General features: G+C 38.4%; 1 protein-coding gene across 1 annotated transcript; it reads right to left on the bottom strand.

Annotated features, from left to right (window-relative positions):
- Positions 1–7,696: 7,696 nt before the first annotated feature.
- MMP1 (matrix metallopeptidase 1) lies at positions 7,697–14,977 on the bottom strand. The gene is made up of 10 exons (XM_068554598.1): positions 14,928–14,977; positions 14,238–14,482; positions 13,996–14,144; positions 13,630–13,755; positions 12,744–12,899; positions 12,492–12,609; positions 10,273–10,406; positions 8,621–8,783; positions 7,988–8,091; positions 7,697–7,806 (listed from the first exon to the last, which is right to left on the bottom strand). The coding sequence occupies exons 2-10, from the start codon at positions 14,387–14,389 to the stop codon at positions 7,697–7,699; spliced, it is 1,212 nt and encodes a 403-aa protein (XP_068410699.1). The 5' UTR covers positions 14,390–14,482; positions 14,928–14,977.
- Between the last annotated feature and the right edge of the window lie 5,769 nt (positions 14,978–20,746).

The following is a 20,746-nucleotide window of genomic DNA, read 5'->3' as shown; positions in this document are numbered from 1 at the left end:
CTAAGCGCCAACATTCTAGAATTCTATTTCCCAATTTTGTCCAGAACCAGTCCTACAGGACAACTACTGATTAAGCTCTTTCTTCCTTAGGTGTGTAAGGAACACTTACACTATCTGGGAGGTGAAAATAAAGGTCGTCTTGGAGGAGAGGATGGGAGAAACTACATGACAGTATATGCCCCATCCAGGGAATATGTGTTCCTACTACACTTACCAGCAGAACATCTGTTAAATGCTCAGTCCACAGTGTGGTCATTGTATTGAATATGAGTTATTCTAGAAAGTAAGGAACAGGTCCAAAATCAAAATTTTTATTAAACAGTATATAAAGCACTCATGGATGTAGATTCTCTTGCTTATTGCACCTGAGTATTTTTCACTTCTATTCAATGTAATCCGACAGCAAGTGGAGAGGTCCAGATAAGTGCTGTATGACCATGAAGATGTCTGCAAGGCTCATCTTCTTTGGCAATGGCACATACAGGAAGAATTAAACATTTTGAGTCATAATAAATTATGTGTATAATTATTAGATTCACTTAAAATGAATCTGTCTTTCCCATATCTCACTTAACCATATAACCAGCTGTTACTCTCCAATACACGTGTCACCATCCTGGCATTAGGGTCAAACTCAAACTGTGACGACCCACTGAACAAATAGCAAAGTCCTATGAATTTAAAAGAGGAAAATAATGGAGCATTCTTCAAATAAATTAATTTTCCAACATGCATAACTCAAAATAAGAATGAGTGAATAATGAGTGATATTTATTAAGTGGTACTGTGCCAGGCACTGTGCTAAGTGCTTTACATGTTTTATTCATCTATCCTTACAAAAAAAGTATGAAGTATTATGAATGAAGACAAAACTAAAAATAAAAGATATTTTGCAATTTTCCAAAAGTAACATCTCTAATAAAAGATGGAGGGAGAACTCCAACTCTTTTGACTCCAAAGCCAGTGATCTAAAAACATTAGATTATACTACCTTCAAATAGATAAAATTCCAGGATTATTTTAAAACCTTCATTTATTTCCCTCTTTCTTCCCAATTCCCTTTCCCCCCACGAGGTACTTAATCACAACTTGAGATGCAATTGGACCCAAGAGAATCAGGCCAACAATAAAATGCACTGGAGGTCCATTTCCTGCTTTGCATACTCTAAGGCCAAGTTATCTTAGTAACAAGATCAGCAATCTTATGAGCATTATGATGTCAAGCCCTGGCAGCTCCCTCCAGAATTCCTTAAAAGCAGGTACACGTTTTGCTTTCCCATCCACTCATTACCAGGAATCAAATTTTGTCTCTTTTGAGCATATGACAGGACTACCATTTATTTACAAATGAATTATTTAATGTAGACAATTGCAGCTTGCAACAGAAAGCCAGACAAGGCTCTTTTAATCTCTCCTTAGGATAGGAGAGAATGGACAACAAGGAGGGGACAGAGGAGAAAGACAACCAGCCATTAGTAAACATGGCTCTCACTTGGTTGTATTTTTATACCAAAATAGTGCCCTGAAATGGCTATGATGTGAAGAAGCATCCTTTGATTTTATGTGCAAGTATGAAACAGACTTGGAAATTATTCAAGAAAAAAATTTAAGCCCAATTAGCATAAATTGGAAAATGAAAATTTTCTAGAGTTTAGAGTAAAAAGGTTATAAGCTTGAACTATTTAAAAATTGGTTTGTGTCTCCTCTTCATTTTGATACCATAAAATGCCCCAAAGGGTCCCCACTGGCAATGCAATGAGTGTCCTCTTACCAAATGCCTGTACACAGCATCAATCTTCAGCTCAACTCCTGAAAAGTCATCAGCTATTATTCTGGGGAAACCTTGATCCATGGACTGGCTATTTTCATCAAATCTGTACCAAGTGAAAAAAATACAATTCAGCATTATGTAGAGCCCCCATTCCATGCAACAGTATGATATCATGTTAATGTTTCAGTGTGAAATCCTGGATAAAATTCTCAAGTGGTATAAGGAAGAGTTAAACATTTTTATAACTATAAAAATATGTGACTTTCTTGGACTTAAAAGTTTAGCACATAAAACAGTATTTTCTCCAGATACAAGGACATCATGATCTTCTACAGAGGTTCCATACATATGTCTGAGGTCAATCTTCTAAGCCTAGACACACAGAGCCAAAGTACCTTTCTGCCTTGAATGTATGAGAACTATATACAAATAAGATGCAAAGTGAATTAAATCATTTGGCTAAAATAAACTTTTGGTTCTTTATCACACTTGCCCTGTAGACCTTGTCTCTATAGCCTGATACACCTGGGTTTCCTATGGTGGCTCATTGTCTGGACCTCAGTTGGTCTCTCCTGATGTCTTTTGGTGTCTGGATATATGACCCAGGGATCAGCCGTTCTGAGAGTCCTTTGTTATATCTGGGAAGTTGAATAATTACAAGTTGTTTTCCTCATAATCAGAAAGTTTGAAATTAGAGGAAGTTTGATTGTGGGAGTGGGGGATATCATTAAAGAAAGAAAATAATTTTCCTATGTAGGCTCTATACAAAGTAATTCCTATTGTTTCTTACCTCCAGTATTCGTCCTCTAAAAGAAGTATGTTTTCTTCTTTTCCTTACCAGAAACAGCTTTAATTTTCCTTATGGTTGGAGGAAAACCCAAGGTGTGGATGACTCTTAGATAACCTGCTTGCCCCTCAATTCCTCTGACAGCCCAGAACTTATTGCCTATCAAAAAAAGAAGCCCAAGAAAGTTTCAGTGAAGTCTTTTGGTTTTAGAAATGCATTTAGGACACTGTTGTGGAAAACAGGAAATCTTGGTTTTAATTTCAATCAATTAATCTACAACAAAGGAGGCAAGAATATACAATGAAGAAAACAGAGTCTTTTCAAAAAATGGTATTGGGAAAGCTGGACAGCTAAATGCAAAAGAATCAAATTAGACTACTTTCTCACACCATATACAAAAATAAACACAAAATGGATTAAACTCTTTAATGTAAAACCTGAAACCATAAAACTTATAGAAGAAAACATAGTATGCTCTTTGACAGTGATCTTAGCAATACTCTTTTGACTCTGTCTTCTCAGAAAGGAAAATAATAACAAAAATAAACAAATAGGACTACATCAAAATAAAAAGCTTTTGCACAGGGAAGAAACTATTAACAAAATGAAAAGACAGCCTACTGAATGGGAGAATATATTTGCAAATGATATATACGATAAAGAATTAATATCCAAAAACTAAAAAGAAGTCATACAACTCAACATAAACAAACAAACAAGCAACCTGATTTAAAAATTGTCAGGGGACCTGAATAGACATTTTTCCAGAGAAGACATGCAGATGGCCCACAGACACATGAAAATATGTTCAATATCACTAATCATTAGGGTCAAGTAAATCAAAACCTCATGTAGATACTACTCACACCTGTCAGAATGGCTGTCATCCAGGAGACAATAAATAACAAGGATATGGAGAAAAGACAACCCTCGTGCCCTGTTGGTAGGACTGTAAATTGGTGTAGCCACTATGGAAAACAGCATGGAGGTTCCTCAAAAATTAAAAATTGAACTGTCATATGTGATAGTGAAGTAGAACAGCAATTTCACTTCTAGGTATTTGCCCGAAGAAAGAAAAAACACAAATTCAAAAAGGTATATGCACACCAATGTTTATTGCAGCATTATGTACAATAGGCAAGTAATGGAAGCAACCTAAGTGTCCATTGATAGATGTATTTATAAAGAAGATCTGGTATATAAATGTAATGAAATATTACTCAGTCATAAAAAAGAGAAATATTACCATTTGCCACAACATGGATGCATCTAAAGGGTATTATGGCTAAGTGAAATAAGTCAAACAGAGAATGATAAATACCATTTGATCTCACTATATGTGGAATCTAAAAAAAATGAAATAAACAAGCATAACAAAATGAAAACAGACTGATAGATACAGAGTACAAACAGGTGGTTGTCAGAGGGGAGAGGGGTGGGAAGGGGTGAAATAGGTGAAGAAGATTAAGAGGTACAAATTTTCAGATATAAAATACATAAGCTACAGGGATATACTATACAGCATAAGAAATATAGTCAATAGTATTGTAATAACTTTACATGGGGACAGATGGCTAGACTTATTATAGTGATCACTTCATAATGTATGCAAATGTCAAATTACTATATAGTGCATTTGAAACTAACATAATATTGTACATCAACTATATTTAATAAAAAAATACATTTCAGCATATCTGGGCTTATAGAAAGTAAGCAAAATCTCCAAACTCTCCTCTCAAGTCACTCCACAACAAGTTTGGTGTGTTAGTGATTTCATGCTATAGCTAGGATTTGAGCTAAACTGAGACCTGACTTTAGTCATTTGCCTGAAAACAATGAGGGGTGAGGGAGATAATTTGGGAGGAGGACAAGCATTATCTTGTGAGATGCTGAGTCACATATGGTCTTTGTTGATTCTCTACACAAGGGTTAGTTGTCCTTCTCTGTCAAGAGGGAGATATTATTGATACTTCTACCCATGTGGAGCTTTCAGAGAAATTTAGGTGTTCAAGATTTTCAGGTTTGTTTACCTATTATTCCAGCTAGAAAGTGTCCAATTTTGCAGTTAGATCTGGGACTGATTTTTAGCATAGTCTACAATAGATGAGGATTTTCTTAAATGTTGCCGTTAAAGTCTGTTAGCTTTCACAGTATGTCTTAAGTTGATATTTGGCTTCTCTGAGCCTATTACTTTCTTTATCAAATTCCCAGGGCAGTTAATCAGCTCACTCCACATTTCTTAAAATTACCGTCCCTCTCATACTGTTGAAGTGTCCCAGACACCTGATAACCCAACACCTCATCATTCGTCATCATCTTTTCACAATCAACCACAGATGAAAGTCTTAGTAACTGTGGTGCCACTACATACCAAGGGTTATCACTACCACATTTCAGCACAAGTTATCTTAATCTAGTATTCCTAGAAAGCAGAGCCTGAGACAAAATTTAAGTGTAATCCAGGGAGCTGGATTGAGAGACATGGAGAGTAAAGCAGGGAAAACAGGAGAGAAAATACACAGATGAATTGTCAACTGGATAGAGATATGAGAAATGTGTTGTACGATATGGGACCGTCTGAGGGACTACTGGAAATGTGTCTTAGAAACACCCTTCTGAAGAAAGAAAGGGAGATGGATTTATTCATCCATTACGCTCACATTGGTAAAATATTTGTCCCACAAACTATTACTCTTCTCACTTCTAGGTTGTATGTGCATGAGCTCTGAATGAGTTCCATAACAGAGCTGGATGGAACATCAACAGAAAAGATGGAAAAACCTAGAGAAGGAAGCAAGAAACACACTGCACAGACCCAACGAGAACAGCTGCTAGTTTAGAAGCTGGTTTAGAACCTGTACAAAGCCAGTCACCACTGCTGTGGCAGGGATAAAAGAAACATGAGGCCAAGGAAGAATCTGAAGAGTGTCTGATAATCTCTATGACTCAGCAATTGCACTCTCCGGTATATAATCAACAGAAATGCCTACCTATGTGCAACATTATTTATAAAAGCCCCCAAATGGTAACAACCCAAAGCCCATTACCAGTGGATAAATAATGTTCAACACAATAAGGTAGATATAAAATAATACACAGTTGTTCTAATTTAGTTAAAAAATAGGTGAATTTAATCTAAGGTATTAGAGGTCAGCATAGTGGTTACTCTGGGAGAGAATGTATAGAGAATGCTGTTGGTACTGTCCCCAGATCCCCCTTGGCATCCTCATGGATACTGCAAGTGTTGACTGCTACAACTTCCAGTTGTCCCTTGTTACTTTGTCAAATGGGATCATCTTGCCTGGGACCAATGCCACTCTCCCCAAAACAGACCTCAGCTGATAACTGATTGACACAGGGGTGCAAAAGTCTAGTTCCTTTGCCTCAAGGTGGGACTAACTGTAATTCCGTTTTTGCTCCAGAGCTCCTTGTTCATAAGATCAAAGCAAGCTCTGTCTAAGACCACATTCTTTAGCTTTTTCCCTGTTCTAAACTATGTCCCTCGCTCCTCTTCTCCTGAGAGCACTCCTCCCCCAATGACAACACCAAAGAATTCCTGTTTCAGGCTCTTATTCTGGAGAACTAAGCTAAGAAAGAGTTGAGCAGTGATGGGATCATGTGAGGGATACATACTCTCTTGTGAGATGTCTCTTGCATCTTTGGTTAAGCCACAAAAAAGGCTTATTGGTTTGACTCACTATTTGAAGTGAATATAATATCCTACACATCAATGGCCAGATGATGGATCCTATAAATTGGTAATTTGAAAGGAAGACTTTTTTGAGAGCTCTCATCATAAACAGCTGTCATATCAGTACTTATGGGGGAATCAGATTGACAGCAGTGGCATCCCTGCATCTGGAGGTGGTAAGACATCCTTATCTCCAGAGATAGGGATGCAGGACTGAATATACAAACCTTGTTACTGTTTTAGTTTACTACCCCAAGCCCAAACTCTCTTTAGATTCTTCACCAATTAAATTTCTTTGTCTTCTCAATTCCTCACAAATTTATTGTTTCTTTATGTAAAATGTATAAAAGCTGCTTACTTTAGCCAATCCTTAGTTCTCATTTCTATGACACCTCCGTGTGCATGAATTAAATTAACTTTCTTTTTCTTCTGTTAATCTGTCTTGTGTCAACTTTATTATTAGTTCAGCCACAAGAGCTCAAGAGGGGTAAGGGAGATATTTCCCCCTCCCTGACACTGGTAATATTTTGTTTACTGAGCTGGGTGAGAATTACGTGGGGTTGTTAACTTTGTGATAACTCATTGACATGAACATTTATGATATGTGCACTTTTCCGCATTTATGTTATACTTTAATATAAAAATGTTTAATGGAGAGAGAGATTTGTCCAAAGGGAAAGTTACACTGCTGTCCAAATTCTTGAGTTGAGAACTGCCTGCCTCAGAATCATGAATACCTCAAAATATTCCCAAGACTCTCTGTGTATTTGGAAAGTCTGCAAACACTCTGAGCACTCTCTGAGCTACTCATAAAATTCATAGGGCTTGGAAGCTACCTACAGGACTCCTACCTCCATTAACATCCTCCAAAATTAGGCATGATAAACTAGATAATGTTTGTCTGGAAAAACTGGGTTACACAGCTTTAACAAAATCTAAATCTTAGTGGCTTAACACAATGAAAGTTTATTTCTTAAGCAAAATCTACTGAGGTTTGGGGTAACTGTTCAGAGTGTTTGCCCAGGAATTCTGGCTTTTTCAACCTTGTGGAAATTCTCTCAAGATGTGCTTTTACAATCATCATAGCGCTGGAGAAGTTTGCACCAGCAATCCAATGATTCCATCTGGAAGTGATATTGGTCACTTCTGGGCACAATCCACTGGCCAGGACTATCCAAATGCGACTGCCTACCCCTTCCTTCCACATCTACAGAGAATTGAACTGTGGAGACATGAATTTGACCTTACTTAGCCCTCATTTGTGGAACTAAATTATAGCATTACATAAAATATTACGTTCTAAGTCATAAAAAATATGCAGAATGAGTTATAAATAAGATTATACTTCATAACTCTGTATTTTATTTAAATATATGTCTCTTCAGGAAAACACCTTCCTTGGACTCATGAAATATATTTTTCTGTTTAACTTTTTAACAGCTGGTCAATTTTCTCTGCAGTTGAACCAGCTATTAGCTTTTTGTAGAGTCAAAATTCTCTTAGTTTTGGCATCAAATTTGTATTGCCTTGTTCCATGGAAGAAATAGAAAAATCCTAGAAATAAAACAAAAGAGACTTATTACCTTATACAAATGATTTCTAGGTTTAACTTTAATTCTTCAAAAATCCAAGTCATTTGTGAGAATAAATATTTTTGGTATTTTCTGTTCCAAATAACAATACTGATGTTATTCTGTGGCAACAAAATAGAGGAAATATGTATATATTCACTTACCGTCTTTCTGGAAAACAGCATCAACATTGTTGCCAATTCCAGGAAAATCTTCTGCTATCATTTTGGGATAACCTGCATCCATGGATTGTTTATATTCATCATACCTGGTAAAAAAATAATTAGAAGTGTCAGAACTATTTGTTAAATGTGTAGCCTTCACAAAACCATTACAGGGAATTCACCAGCAAGAATGTAAGAAGACCTTTTAATTCCATAGGTCATGTGTAAAAATAAGAGGTGGGACGAAGTGAGGTAGGATGTTGGGTATACTAGAAGAGTTATAAGTTCCCTCTGAACTCCAACATCTAATTCTACTTCTCCAGTAGGTGCTATTAATGTCAGATGCAGTGAAAGATAGGTTCCTGTTGGCTGCAGCAGCTCTATGAAGACGAATGCCCTCCTTTTCACATTTTGTTTTTCAAATTCAGGTCCACATTCCCCCTGGATCTCTGGGACAGGAATTGCGTGATGATTATTGGTCAACCGACTTGGAAGCTGGACAAGCTACAGCCATTCCCAGAAAAGGCAGCTAGCCAAGGCACTGTGAGACTCATTTTTATATGATTCAATTTAGTAACTTCTCTCTATGTAGAAAGAATAGATACCCTACCATTTTCTGTACCCAGTCTTTACCTCCAGCATTTGTTAGCAACAAAGAAGTACGTTTTCCCAGTATCTTCCTCAGAAACAGCAGCATCGATGTTCTTCACAGTCCTAGGGAAACCAAAGGATCTGTAGATGTACTTGGGGTATCCATAAAGCACATCTTGCCCCTTAACAGCCCAGTACTTATTACCTGCCAATCAAGAACAGGGATGAAAACACATGACCCAGGGCACCAGTAGACAGTAAGTGGATTTCCAGCTAAATGCTTAGTCTCATGTGCTAGAGGAGTATCCTGACTGCACATTAGAATCATCTAGGGAGATTTATTTTTTTTTAAATACTGATGCTGGTATCCTACCCCAGACCAATTAAATCAGTATTTTTTTAAAATTTCCTAGACAATTCTAACCTGTAGCAAGCTTTGAGAATGACTGGTTTGTGGCATTGGGGGCTTCCTTCCAAAGCCAGATGTTCAAATGACTACAGAGTTCATCGTGCCACCTCAGTGATAGAAACCTCACTTCTCCAGGTTGCCCGTGGGTTGTGGAAGTTCACACCAAGGGTATCCTAAAGGCCAGAGTGTTGTAATGACTCACAATCTGTAATGACTTGCAACCCTGGGTAGAAATCATTGCACCTGACTACAGTTCCAAATACTTGAATTTAGGCTGTGTCCAGATTCTGCATATTTACCCTTAGTAAACTCCGTGTCATATAAAACCAGTCTTATGTCTTGTAGCCAGGCTTGTACTTTTTGCTCAAGTATCCTTATTTATCCCTCAGGAATAACCAGTTTGAAACTTTGTGTATCTAAAATCGCATTTAATTTCATTATATAAGGGCTAGAAAGCCCGTTTCAAAGTTTTTGCCAATCTGAACTGTATTGAGTTCTTTGCCTTGAGTGTGTGACTGGGTCAAGTGTCTTAATGTTTGTCTGCACTATGCCAAACATACATTTGGAGAAATACTGGTGTTTGGCGTAGTGTCTTCAAAGCCAGGAGCTGATCATTGGAGCACGTTTCATTCTGATAGAATCAAAGAAGTTTACCCCATTCTATTCATGGTAGTTCAGGACTTCTCACACTTTAATGTACATACGAATTGCCTGGGAATCTTGTTAAAATTCTAGAAGGTCTGGAATAGGATCTGACAATATGGACGAACTTTGTCAGTATTATGGTAAGTGAGATTCTGAATTTCTAACAGACCCTGGGACAGTGTCAGTGATGCTGGTCTGAAGACCATACTCTGACATTAAGGATGCAGCACCCCCATCTGGCTGCCCTGTGGGGCCTCCTCTCTCAGGAGAGTTATTGGTATAAAATAGGCTCTAGGAAACCACCAAACTCAAATGTTTCTGTTCCATCTTCTCAGTTTTACTCCTGAGCACCCCAAGAATGTGGAGAGGGTTTAAAATACATAAACAGTTTGCACAGAAAACACCTCCATTTGTCCACATTCACAAACAGGCCATAAAATGTGTATCTCCAGTCATATGCTTTTCACTTAAATTTATTCAGACATGCACCATGCAATTCTTAACTAAAGTGATAGACTCCCATTGATTTGCTAGATTTTCCAAAGTCCATGGAAATGAAGTAGCTAGTAGTCTCATATATCAGCCCAAAAGCAGAAGAAACTTTAATTCATAAAAACTGAAAGATAATTGGAAACATTACCTTTGAAAAACCGAACTTCATCTCTATCGGCAACCTCATAAGCAGCCTGAAGTCCATTTGGCAGATGGGGCCAGAAAAGAGAAATGAAATTGAGCTCAGCTTCTGGGTAGAAGGGATTTGTGCGCATGTAGAACCTGATTTGAAAGAAGGAAAAAAGTTTTTATCTAATCCATAGCAAGCTCTGGCTGTCATACAGGTCCTTCTATTGCTGGTGCTAGTAGTGTGCTCATAAATGTTTAACATCTGGCTCTCCACGATGGGGGTGGGGAGGAGTCCTGGTTTGTAGCATTTGCTTATTTTCATGGTGGAAATATTACAACCACTGCAAATCAAGAGATTTGCGGTGGTGCACCACTGTATAGTGTTTCCACTATACGGATACATTAGGCATAAACCGCCTCAGGAACATAAAAAAATAGTAAAATGCAGCAAAATAATTACAAAGGGATGAATTCTGATTACTTTTATTACCTTTAGTTTAAATACAATTGTAAGTTGTATAATTTAAATTTAAAGTTAATAATTTAACTTTTAATAATGCTGTTTAACAACCAGCTTGCAAAATTCTCAAAATGTAACAAACAGCTTTGGCAAGCACACCAGGGCCTAGAACACAGCACTAACATCCTACATTTAGTGCACACTTTACCTACATCATGCCCTACCTCACAAATACCCTACAAGAGAACATTGCTTTCATCTCACAGATTAGCAATTGAGGTCAGGGAGGCGAAGGGAGATGTCCAAGGCCATGTAACTGATAAGGGGCAAAGGTTAACTTTAAACTCAGATCTAACAGCCACTCCATTTGTCTTCCTTTGGTTGGTGGTTTACAAAGTTGACTGGGGTAACGACAAAGCATAGACTGTCACATGGGCCGACAGAAGAGTTTTCCCGATTCCAGGCCACAGGGAAGACTCTGGCCTTGGAAGTCAAATCTGACTTCTCGATCTATTCCTGCCTCTGCCTGGCTGTGAGACCTTGGGCAAGTCAGTTACTATTACTGTTTCTAGACTTAACCTTCTGTGGCTTCATGACCTGGTGACATTTAAATGATCTCAGTGTCCTTTCAGTTCTTGCAAATCCTAGACTTGGTCCTGTTCTTTGGAGTCATCCTTCAAATACTTGCTTTGACAAGCTCGTCCTGCTATATTGAGAGCTTTCCTTTAAAACCAAGTCTTTCCTAGCACTCCCCACACTCTGTATGATTTATATCCATCCTTATCGTTTATACTCAGAAATAGTAAAGCACAGGATGGGAAGCATTAGGAGCCGATACACTGCCTTCTGGGGTAGATATGACCACAAAGTGGTAAAACAGCTCCAGTGACACTCCAAGAAGAGAGGTGAGGAGAAGCGAGTCTTTTAGAGCATCCCTACTTTGTATGTGCGGCAGACTGTATTATTCAGAAAATGACTATATTATTATTTTGCCTCGTCCTTTAGGAATCAGAACTGTATGCAGAGCAGGCCTATTCCTTGTGTGTGAGGGGACCTTAGCCTTCCTGAGGCCACACACTGCTGAGGGAGTTCTAGGACCCTCCTCTGAGGAGGGAAGCACATTGTGACTGCCCATATCCCCTGGCCCCCAACAGACAGGGTCCTCATGAACTCTTGGGGATTCTCCCTGCAATGGCTCCTATCTTTCTTTGCCCCCTCCCAGGGTAAGGGGGTGGGGACAGAGTCCTATTATGACCACAGGCTTTGGAAGGGCTGTCTTTTCCAGGATGATACTTAAAATGGGTCTATACAATCCTTCTCAGCATGATGGTGCTATGAAAAGGACTGATTTCTCCTAATAAAATACTGACACACTTATCATCCTAAAGAGTGACAAAAATGAGAAGAGGCCTGAAGTAGAGGTCAGAAGACCAATTACTGCTTTGTTGCCAAGGAACTCTGTGCCCTGAAGGATCTCTTTCCTTCTCTCTGCTTTACTTTACTGATCTGTAAAATAGAATTATATTTACTGATTTTCTACTTCAGTGGTAATTTTTGTGAGAATCAAATGACAGAATACATGCTGGGGAAAAGGTTGTTATAAGTTCATTATGTTGTGCAAGAGCAAGCAATTGTTTACACTCAACTATAATTATAATAATGTATGTAAACAAATGTAAGATAAATAAAGTGTGAAGCATAGTAGTGGCCCATATGTACCCATAGCAGTCAGTCTTGTTATTACACATACAAAACACAAAGAAGAACTGATGTCTTACCTGTCTTTAAAGAACATCACTTCTCCCCGAATTGTAGTTACAGCATCAAAAGTTAGCTTACTATCACACACTTGTGGGGTTTGCGGGCCAATTGGCTGAGTGGGATTTTGGGAAGGTCCTAAAGGAACAAGAGATCTGGAGTTAGTTCCACCTGGCTTTGGAAAACTACATAACCAGCGAAAGCTTCTTAAAGGATAAAGCCAATGGCTGTTCTAATGACCCCTTGTCTATAATGTTTTCTTTTATACTCACCATAGATGGCCTGGATCCCACTGATGTCATCCTGAGACAGCTGAACATCACCACTGAAGATGTAGTTGGGGTACATCAAAGCCCCAATGTCAGTAGAATGAGCAAGTCCAAGGGAATGGCCCAATTCATGAGCTGCCACACGATACAAGTTATAATCTAAAAGGGATAATAAACCCATTTGCAATTATTTGAAATGTTTTCAGTTTTGAGACATTTAATTAAGAAGTAATCTATAACTCTAAAGGATTAATGTTCTTATTTTCTCAATAGCTTTTTGAAATGTATTAAAAAATTTTCTGAAGGTAAGAAGAATGCATTTATTAATAGTGAAGAGACCAGTTAAAGCCTAAATTCTATGATTACAATTAAAAAGTAAATTCAGCCAACCAAGAGTCTAGCACAGATTAGTCAGTCTTGTCAGTGGTTAGATGACACATATTATTTCACAGAGAAGAAATAGTTTTCTATTAACACAGTATTTTTTCCTATTTACAGATTGATACATGCTTAATGCTGGAAATTTTGGAAAATATGTACAGCCTCTCTTCCCTTGATTTCCACATATCTTACTAACATTATTACACTTTGGTGTGTTCTTCCAATAAAAATGATTCTATGTAGATGCCCACAAGGAAAACATTAAGATTTTCAACATTTACTTACCAGAAATTTCAGAGTAGCCTATTTGTAGCCGATAAGATGTTCTTACTAACAGAAATAATTCTTCTCTTACATTTTCTAAATGAACCATTAATTTTCTAAGTGGTTGCAGAAAAATGCATACTTCTATTAATGCATTCTTTCAGTTAAGTCAACCAATATTACAATGAACCAAGAAGGTGGGTTGGGGGAGAAGGGTTGAGAGAGGCAAGATGAGCTGACTTACCTCTAAAATTGTTGGTCCACCTTTCATCTTCATCAAAATGGACATCCCCTCCGGTACCTGGGCCTGGTTGAAAAGCATGAGCGAGGTTTCCACCCTGTCCATCAAAGGGAGAATTGTCACGATGATCTGCAAGAAACAAAATTCAACGAAAGTTCCTCTTGGTTCTTATTTAGGCAACCCAGGAGAGTAAGCATTAGCTTTGCTAGGAGGCCAACAGATTTGCAGCAAATGCAGTATAGTTTTCATTCTTAAGTCCATAAAATCAGCACTCTTCTCAAACAAGGAAATCTAGTTGCAAAGCTGAAGAGATTCAAAGGCAGGGGGAAGTTAAGGCGAGAATACTTTCATGCTACCAGAAGAGCTTACCTCCCCTGACAAAGGATATCATTATGTCTGCTTGACCCTCGGAGACCTTGGTGAAGGTCAAGGGTGAGACACTGCTCCAGAGTTGAACGGCTTTCTCAATGGCATGGTCCGCATCTGCTCTTGACAGATCTGGTGTGTAGTTTTCAATCCTTCAAATGAAATAAAATACAGACACATCGGATTTCATTTCTGATGGATCTGATGGGAAATAGCACTCCCACTCTGGTGCTCCGTCTAATTACCTGTAGGTCAGGTGTGTGTCCTCCCACTGTGGGTTCCCCTGAGTGAGAACAAACTGAACCATGTCAGGCACCCCACATCTGGGCTGCTTCATCACATTCAGGGTTTCAGCATCTGGTTTCCCAGTCACCTTCAGCCCAAAGAATTTCTGCATTTGCTTTAGTTTTTCAACTACTGGGTCACTGTTTCTCTGTCTTTCAACTTGCTTCCCATCACTTTTCAGGTTGTAGTAGTTTTCCAGGTATTTCTGATGAAAGATAAAATTATTGAAACACTGGATGGGAAATCTTTCTAATTCTAAATATTGACAGTATAAAGTTATAGCTGAAACACAGAACTACTTTTAAAGACTGTATTTAGATTGCATGGTCCTTATTATCCTTATTATTGGTGGAAACTGTAATTTTGGAGTAGAAATTTCCCTACCATTAGTTATTATGAAATCAGAATTATAATTTGTAGAGACAAATTTGCATATTGTTCTTTTAGTTCCCTATCACTTCTAACTGGAAAAGGAGAGTCTATGCATGGCTAGATACATTTTCTGGGATAGTGCCCCTTCTGACAAAAATTTCTCTTTGTAGGGAATCCATCCTTAAATAAACTCTATTATACTGCTGTTACTCTGTTATACTGTGGAAAAATGCAAATAAAGGCTTTTGCATGTTGGGCGTGTGAAATTCAGCATTTACCTGCACTGTCTCCACATCTTGCTCTTGTGTTTCTGTAGTCGCTGCTGGGAAGCTGTGAGACCCCATGCCCCAGAGAAGTAGCAGCAGCAGCAGAGGCAGTCTGGGCATGCTGGCTTCTGTCTTCCTTCTCAGCTTAAGGAATCTGATGGCTCCCACCTCTCTGCTGCTCCAGTCTCAACTAGGAAGCTCCCTCTCTCTCTCTATATATATATAGGGTTCTGGCACTTCCAGAAAGCCGGAGGCTGTCTGACTCACATTTCATGACATCCTCTTGATTAGCAGTGAATAACCTGAGCAATCATCACAAACGGTGACTCCAAGCAGATTATTTGGGTTTGCTTGGTGTTGCAATCTTATGATTAACATCAAACAGGACATGGGCAAAGGAGACACGTCCAACATGGAAGCAGTTGTTTTCTTCAATTCATTTCTATCCTGTTTGAGAAAGACCTTACTATATCTGGAGATCACAGAGTACTCCACAGACTTTTTAAAAAGTAGACTTTGGTACTTGATCCTGCTGGTCATAAAGTGCTCCGGGTTATACACACAACTTTCTCCCCAAGCACAGGACAGAATTGCTGACGTGTATGCCCTATGGCTGTTCAGCACCTGTACTGACAGGCATTCATTTGGGAGTGGCTCTCCCAGGTTCAGTGGGGTTCCCTTCTACCTTTGCTAAGCTGCCTTGTACACTATTTTCTTAGCACCATAGTTTCCCTTAATCTTCATTCAGGCCCAAGATTTGAGAACCTTGGCTTAGAAGGTCCCCGTCCACAGGTGGGGTATGAGGTAACTCCCCACCCTGTTTAGACACTGCCCAGCGGCATCATGGGACAAATAGGATCCTTCTCTGAAACCTGTCAGAATGTAGCAGGTGAGCCAGGGGCTAGCAAAAGACCAAGTGTGAGTCTGAGGTCTTATTTTTAATCATCCTCATTCCCCTCAATGTGAGCACATCTCTGCTCCCTGGGGCTAGGCAGAAATTATTTATTCTTTCATGTATGCATTCATTCATGTATTTATGCATTCATCTATTTCAAAGATCTTATTTAGCATCTTCTGTGCACCAGTTATGATGGAATGGGGTTAATTAATAAAGAAACATCTTATGGGACACCTTAAGATGGCTTTAACAGAAGTCTGTATGAAGTGGCACAGATCAGTTTTACCAGAAAGCACTGGGATAGGAGAGACTCTGGACCTGGTCTAGCCCTAGTTTTCTGACCTTCATTAATCCTTCTACCTCTGTCATGATTTTTGCAAAATCTTAGTGCCACCTCTAATATCATTTTTGTGTTTTTCTTTAAATTTACTCTAAAAGTTTTGCCTCATTATAGGCTATCATATCCATAAAATCATAGCTTAGTGGGTTATTATTTTTGTCTGCATATTAAAATAAATACATGGCCATGTAATGAAAAATGTATATTCATTCTTCAGGATCCACATTAAAGTGTCTTGGGGCCACCAGTGGTATCTGTTCCACTCTTGGTAAGGCAAGCTGGTCTACGTCTGTAGCTTTCTTTACCCACGCCCCACCCTCCTTCCTTGAAAGAGTTTAAATGCGACATAAAGTTGAGAAACACTTGCCTGTGTTCTTCCACATTAGCACCTGATGGTGTCACCCACCTTCCCATCATGTCAGGTTTGCTTTCTCAGGATTTTCTCACGTTACCAATTTCTGTTTTCCTCGCCACACTAAGAAACGCATCTTATGAATAAATTTTGCTTCCGTAGTTGTTGAATTGATGTGAAAGAGCTTATTTCCTCCCTAATCATTTAACCACAAGTTCCTCATCTGAGTGGAGTAACATGTGAGTTCATGGTGGTGAGAGGAATTGGAAGAAGCTCTCATGAAGATGAAACCTTCTCCTTCTCACAGGCATTAGATGGAGGGTGGGGACCAAAGAACACTGGCAATTAAAGACACTCCAGCACAGGCAAAGAATATACTGAAAAGAGCTCTTTACATTAGAGGTTGAACACAGATTGTGTATTCAAAGTCAAAGGGTGGTAGACACACCTTGACTGTTAAGGAATCTGGTCAGTGTGAAGTTGCCCCCAACTCCATTGGGGTCTGGGAAACAAGGGTCACTAGGTCAACGCAAGAGAACAGCATTGTGGCCATCTGGGATGGGGCCAGAAATTACATAAGCATCACCCTGGAAGAGTCTCATAAACTGTTCAGTCTGGCAAGAGTCTATATCTTATGGTCTGGAAGTTTTCAAACCTTGTAAACTACTGTATTCTTTAAACAAAATCTTTTTTGGAAGACCAATTTGTAAACCAGATGATAGGAGAAGTGCTCTAATGAAGGGGGAAATGGGCTGCGAGACCCATCTACATCAGTCCCAGTTTGCCCCCATCCCCCTTTCTTTAACAAAGTCCCCAATTTCTAGGGAACAATGAGGGTTCAGTGCAGTGAATCTCGAAAACCATGGATCTAGTCCAAGACCCTGATTTTCCAATTGAAACTAAAGGACAGAGTAGTTGCCTACAGGTCTGGGGTCACACCTCTGCAGGGATGGGAGGACAAGAGTGGGGGAAAAGAGAAGACAGAGCCTGGACTAACAACTTTTTCTCCTGGTCTGAGTCCAGAGCTCTCGACTTAAATGCTCTAAGTGTTTTGTTACAACTTCAGATATGCTGACATGGATTGGAAACTGGATACCTAAAATAGCTTTTTGTTAAATTTCTTCCTAAAATAACAATGAATTTTAAGTTAAGTTTTGTTTAAAGCCTCAAAGATTCACATGGTCCTAAATCTTGAAATTTCCAGTTAGGTATTTATACCAGAACGTGTAACTCCCAGGCTTGTGCTTGTGAGTGATCTATTTGAGAGTGAAAAAGAAAACACAAAAATCTAGAACAAAAAGCTGGTGATTAAATCCTACCAAAATCCTAGCAATGCTTGCACTGAGCATAGTTTCCAAGAAACTCAAAACATGTTAAAATTGTATTGCTCTTCACATCTGAATGTTTTTTTCCTCTGGGAGCTTCTTCTTTCCCCATAATCCCCTTTTGGATGTAATTTTGTGGAAATTATCTTGCTCCTCTTTTTCCTCTGGGAGAATGACAGTCTTAGGAGGGCTCTCAGAAGTATGGCTGTGTCAATTGACTCCTATTTCCAAACAGGCAAATTATTTCCATGCTGGCTGCTCTGTGGAAAGACTCAAATGTGTTTGTATTTTTCCATATTAAATTCGTTCTTGGAATTACAATTTTACTTCATATTTTTTATGCTTGGAAATTCAGCTCTTTCTTAACTTTTTATTTTATGTTGGAATATAGTTGATTAACAGCGTTGTGTTAGTTTCAGGTGTACAGCAAAGTGATTCAGTTTTTAATTTTATAATTCAATTTGAGTGTTAGATATGTTTTCTTTTTTCTTTTTTTCTTTTCTTTTTTTTTTTTTTTTGGTCCTACAAGTCTTGAAATGGCCTTTAGCCAGAAACTTTAAATATTTAATGCTGTTTTGTTTTGGGAGTAACATGAGGGAAAGATTTATCCAACCCAAAATATTTTCCCTACATATGACCACATGGTGGTTTTTTGGATAACCACTGTATGCCAGACGCTTAACAGACACTTTGCACCTTTGACTACCTCAGTCCTCGTGGTTACCCACCAGGTAGAAATGATTGACACATCAGCCCTAAGTCACTTACTGACATGTGTCTGTGGAACTCCAGTCCACCTCCTAGCAGTCTTCATGGTGCTCTTGTCAAGAGACATGACACACACACTCTGGATATAGAAACTTTGCCTCCCTAACAGAGAGATGATGTTGTGAGATGCTAGGCTGTCTAATGTCATGTCATGTCTACAATAATGTCTCTATGCCACCACCCTGCCCCTCAGAGATGAAAGAATCTTCCTCTTAAAGCTACCACTCAATAACCTTTACTTCTTTACCAAAATTAATAAAATTGTAGCTTATAGTTACTACCTCAGCATAGTAGGTATTTACAAATGATTGTTGAATGAAGTAATAAACAAATGAATGAATAAATAGATACTAAATGACACAAATAAAAGAGCATTTCTTGGAAGGCTCAATTGTCTGCAAAAAGTCTCATACCCATGGTTAGATTTTTATTTATTTCATTCTCCTAAGATTAAAATTATTTAAAATATCATAGGCAAAAACTGGACATATCCATTGAGTGGAGATTTTGAATGAAGTGCTGCACATTTAGTTTTGGCTATTTGCACATCATGCTATAGGCATTTATTCACCGATTATTTTGAGCATTTTAATTTGTTTGCCAATAATACTTCTCCATCTAAATATTTTATTAAACAGTCTGGAAAATGCTCACCAGGAACACATACTTGAGAGTAGCCTACAGACTTTTGCAGCTGTAGCACTCCTCTAAGGAAGTTCAAACCAAGTGTCCTGCAGGGGATAAGTGCTGCTTGTACCATGGCTCAGCCCAGACACGTTGGAACCATTCTCTCCCAGCACTCAAGTCTGCGATATGGATTTAGGATATGTGAGGAAGCTCAGGACACCTCTATGAGATTTTGATGATGAGACAATGCCCAGACCATGACTTGCTTGCTTGTTTGGGAGTCTCTGATGTATACACCTTTGTTGCCTTCAGAACTTTTTTCTATTATTTTTCTTTTGAAAAAGTAAAATGTTCACTAAACTCACTAGCTTTTTATCCAGTTCTTTTTAATTCTCAACTACTCATGCCCCAATTATAATTTATTGCGATGACAGCTGGTTTTCTGAGTCAGTCAACACTTATAAGTGCTGAGCAAAAGAAATAGCATTTAACATTTAGTGACCCCTCAACGACTTTAACATACATGACTATTTTATCTTCACAATAATCCTGTGTAATAGTTAGGGCAGATACTATTATTTCTACTTCATAGATTAAGAAACTGTGGCAACTTTCCAAGATTAAGTCTCTAATTCAGGGTGTCCCACTAGCAAGTGGTAGAGATAGAACCTTTGTGGGTTTTTTTGTTGTTGCTGTTGTTGAAGTATACTTGATTTACTATTTTGTGTTAGTTTCTGGTGTACAGCAAAGTGATTCAGTTATACACATATATGTGTATATTCTTTTTCATATACTTTTCCATTATAGATTATTATAAGATATTGAATATAGTTCCCTGTGCTATACAACAGGTTTGTGTATAATGTGATGGTGTGTTATAACTTCATTTATTTACACGTGGCTGTCCAGTTTTCCCAGCACCACTTACTGAAGAGACTGTCTTTTCTGCATTGTATATTCTTGCCTCCTTTGTTGAAGATTAATTGACCATAGGTGTGGGGATTTATTTCTGGGCTCTCTATTCTGTTCCATCGATCCATATGTTTGTTTTTGTGCCAATACCAAGCTGTTTTAATAACTGTAGCTTTGTAGTATTGTCTGAAATCTGGGAAGGTTATGCTTCCAGTTTTGCTCTTTTTCCTCAGGATTGCTTTGGTAATTCTGGAGGTAGAATCTTGAAATTAGATCTTTGGTTACAAAATCAGGCGACTCAGCTCTTAATACAAAACATTATACCATGTAAACATCTTTATATACTTGACTTTGGGATGCATTTTTTAGTTCTAGTAGAAAATTTTTGTTGAAACAGCCAATGAGATACCACAGTCCATTTTTGCTTAAGCTGACATCTCCCCTTTGTGAGTTCAGTCCTTCTCTCTTCCACAAGCATGTTTCCTTTGGTACAGATCTTTTTCCTCATCCTATGAACAACTCTGCACTGAAATAGATTGATGACCCCAGTGATAAGTATTTTTCAACCTGCTACTCTTCTTTTTACCATCAATCTTACGACTAAGCTTA

The sequence above is a fragment of the Eschrichtius robustus genome, chromosome 11 (assembly GCF_028021215.1).
Source record: "Eschrichtius robustus isolate mEscRob2 chromosome 11, mEscRob2.pri, whole genome shotgun sequence".
Taxonomy (NCBI): domain Eukaryota; kingdom Metazoa; phylum Chordata; class Mammalia; order Artiodactyla; family Eschrichtiidae; genus Eschrichtius; species Eschrichtius robustus.
Note: the sequence above shows the minus strand (reverse complement) of the source record. Positions and strands in the feature narration are given on the sequence as shown.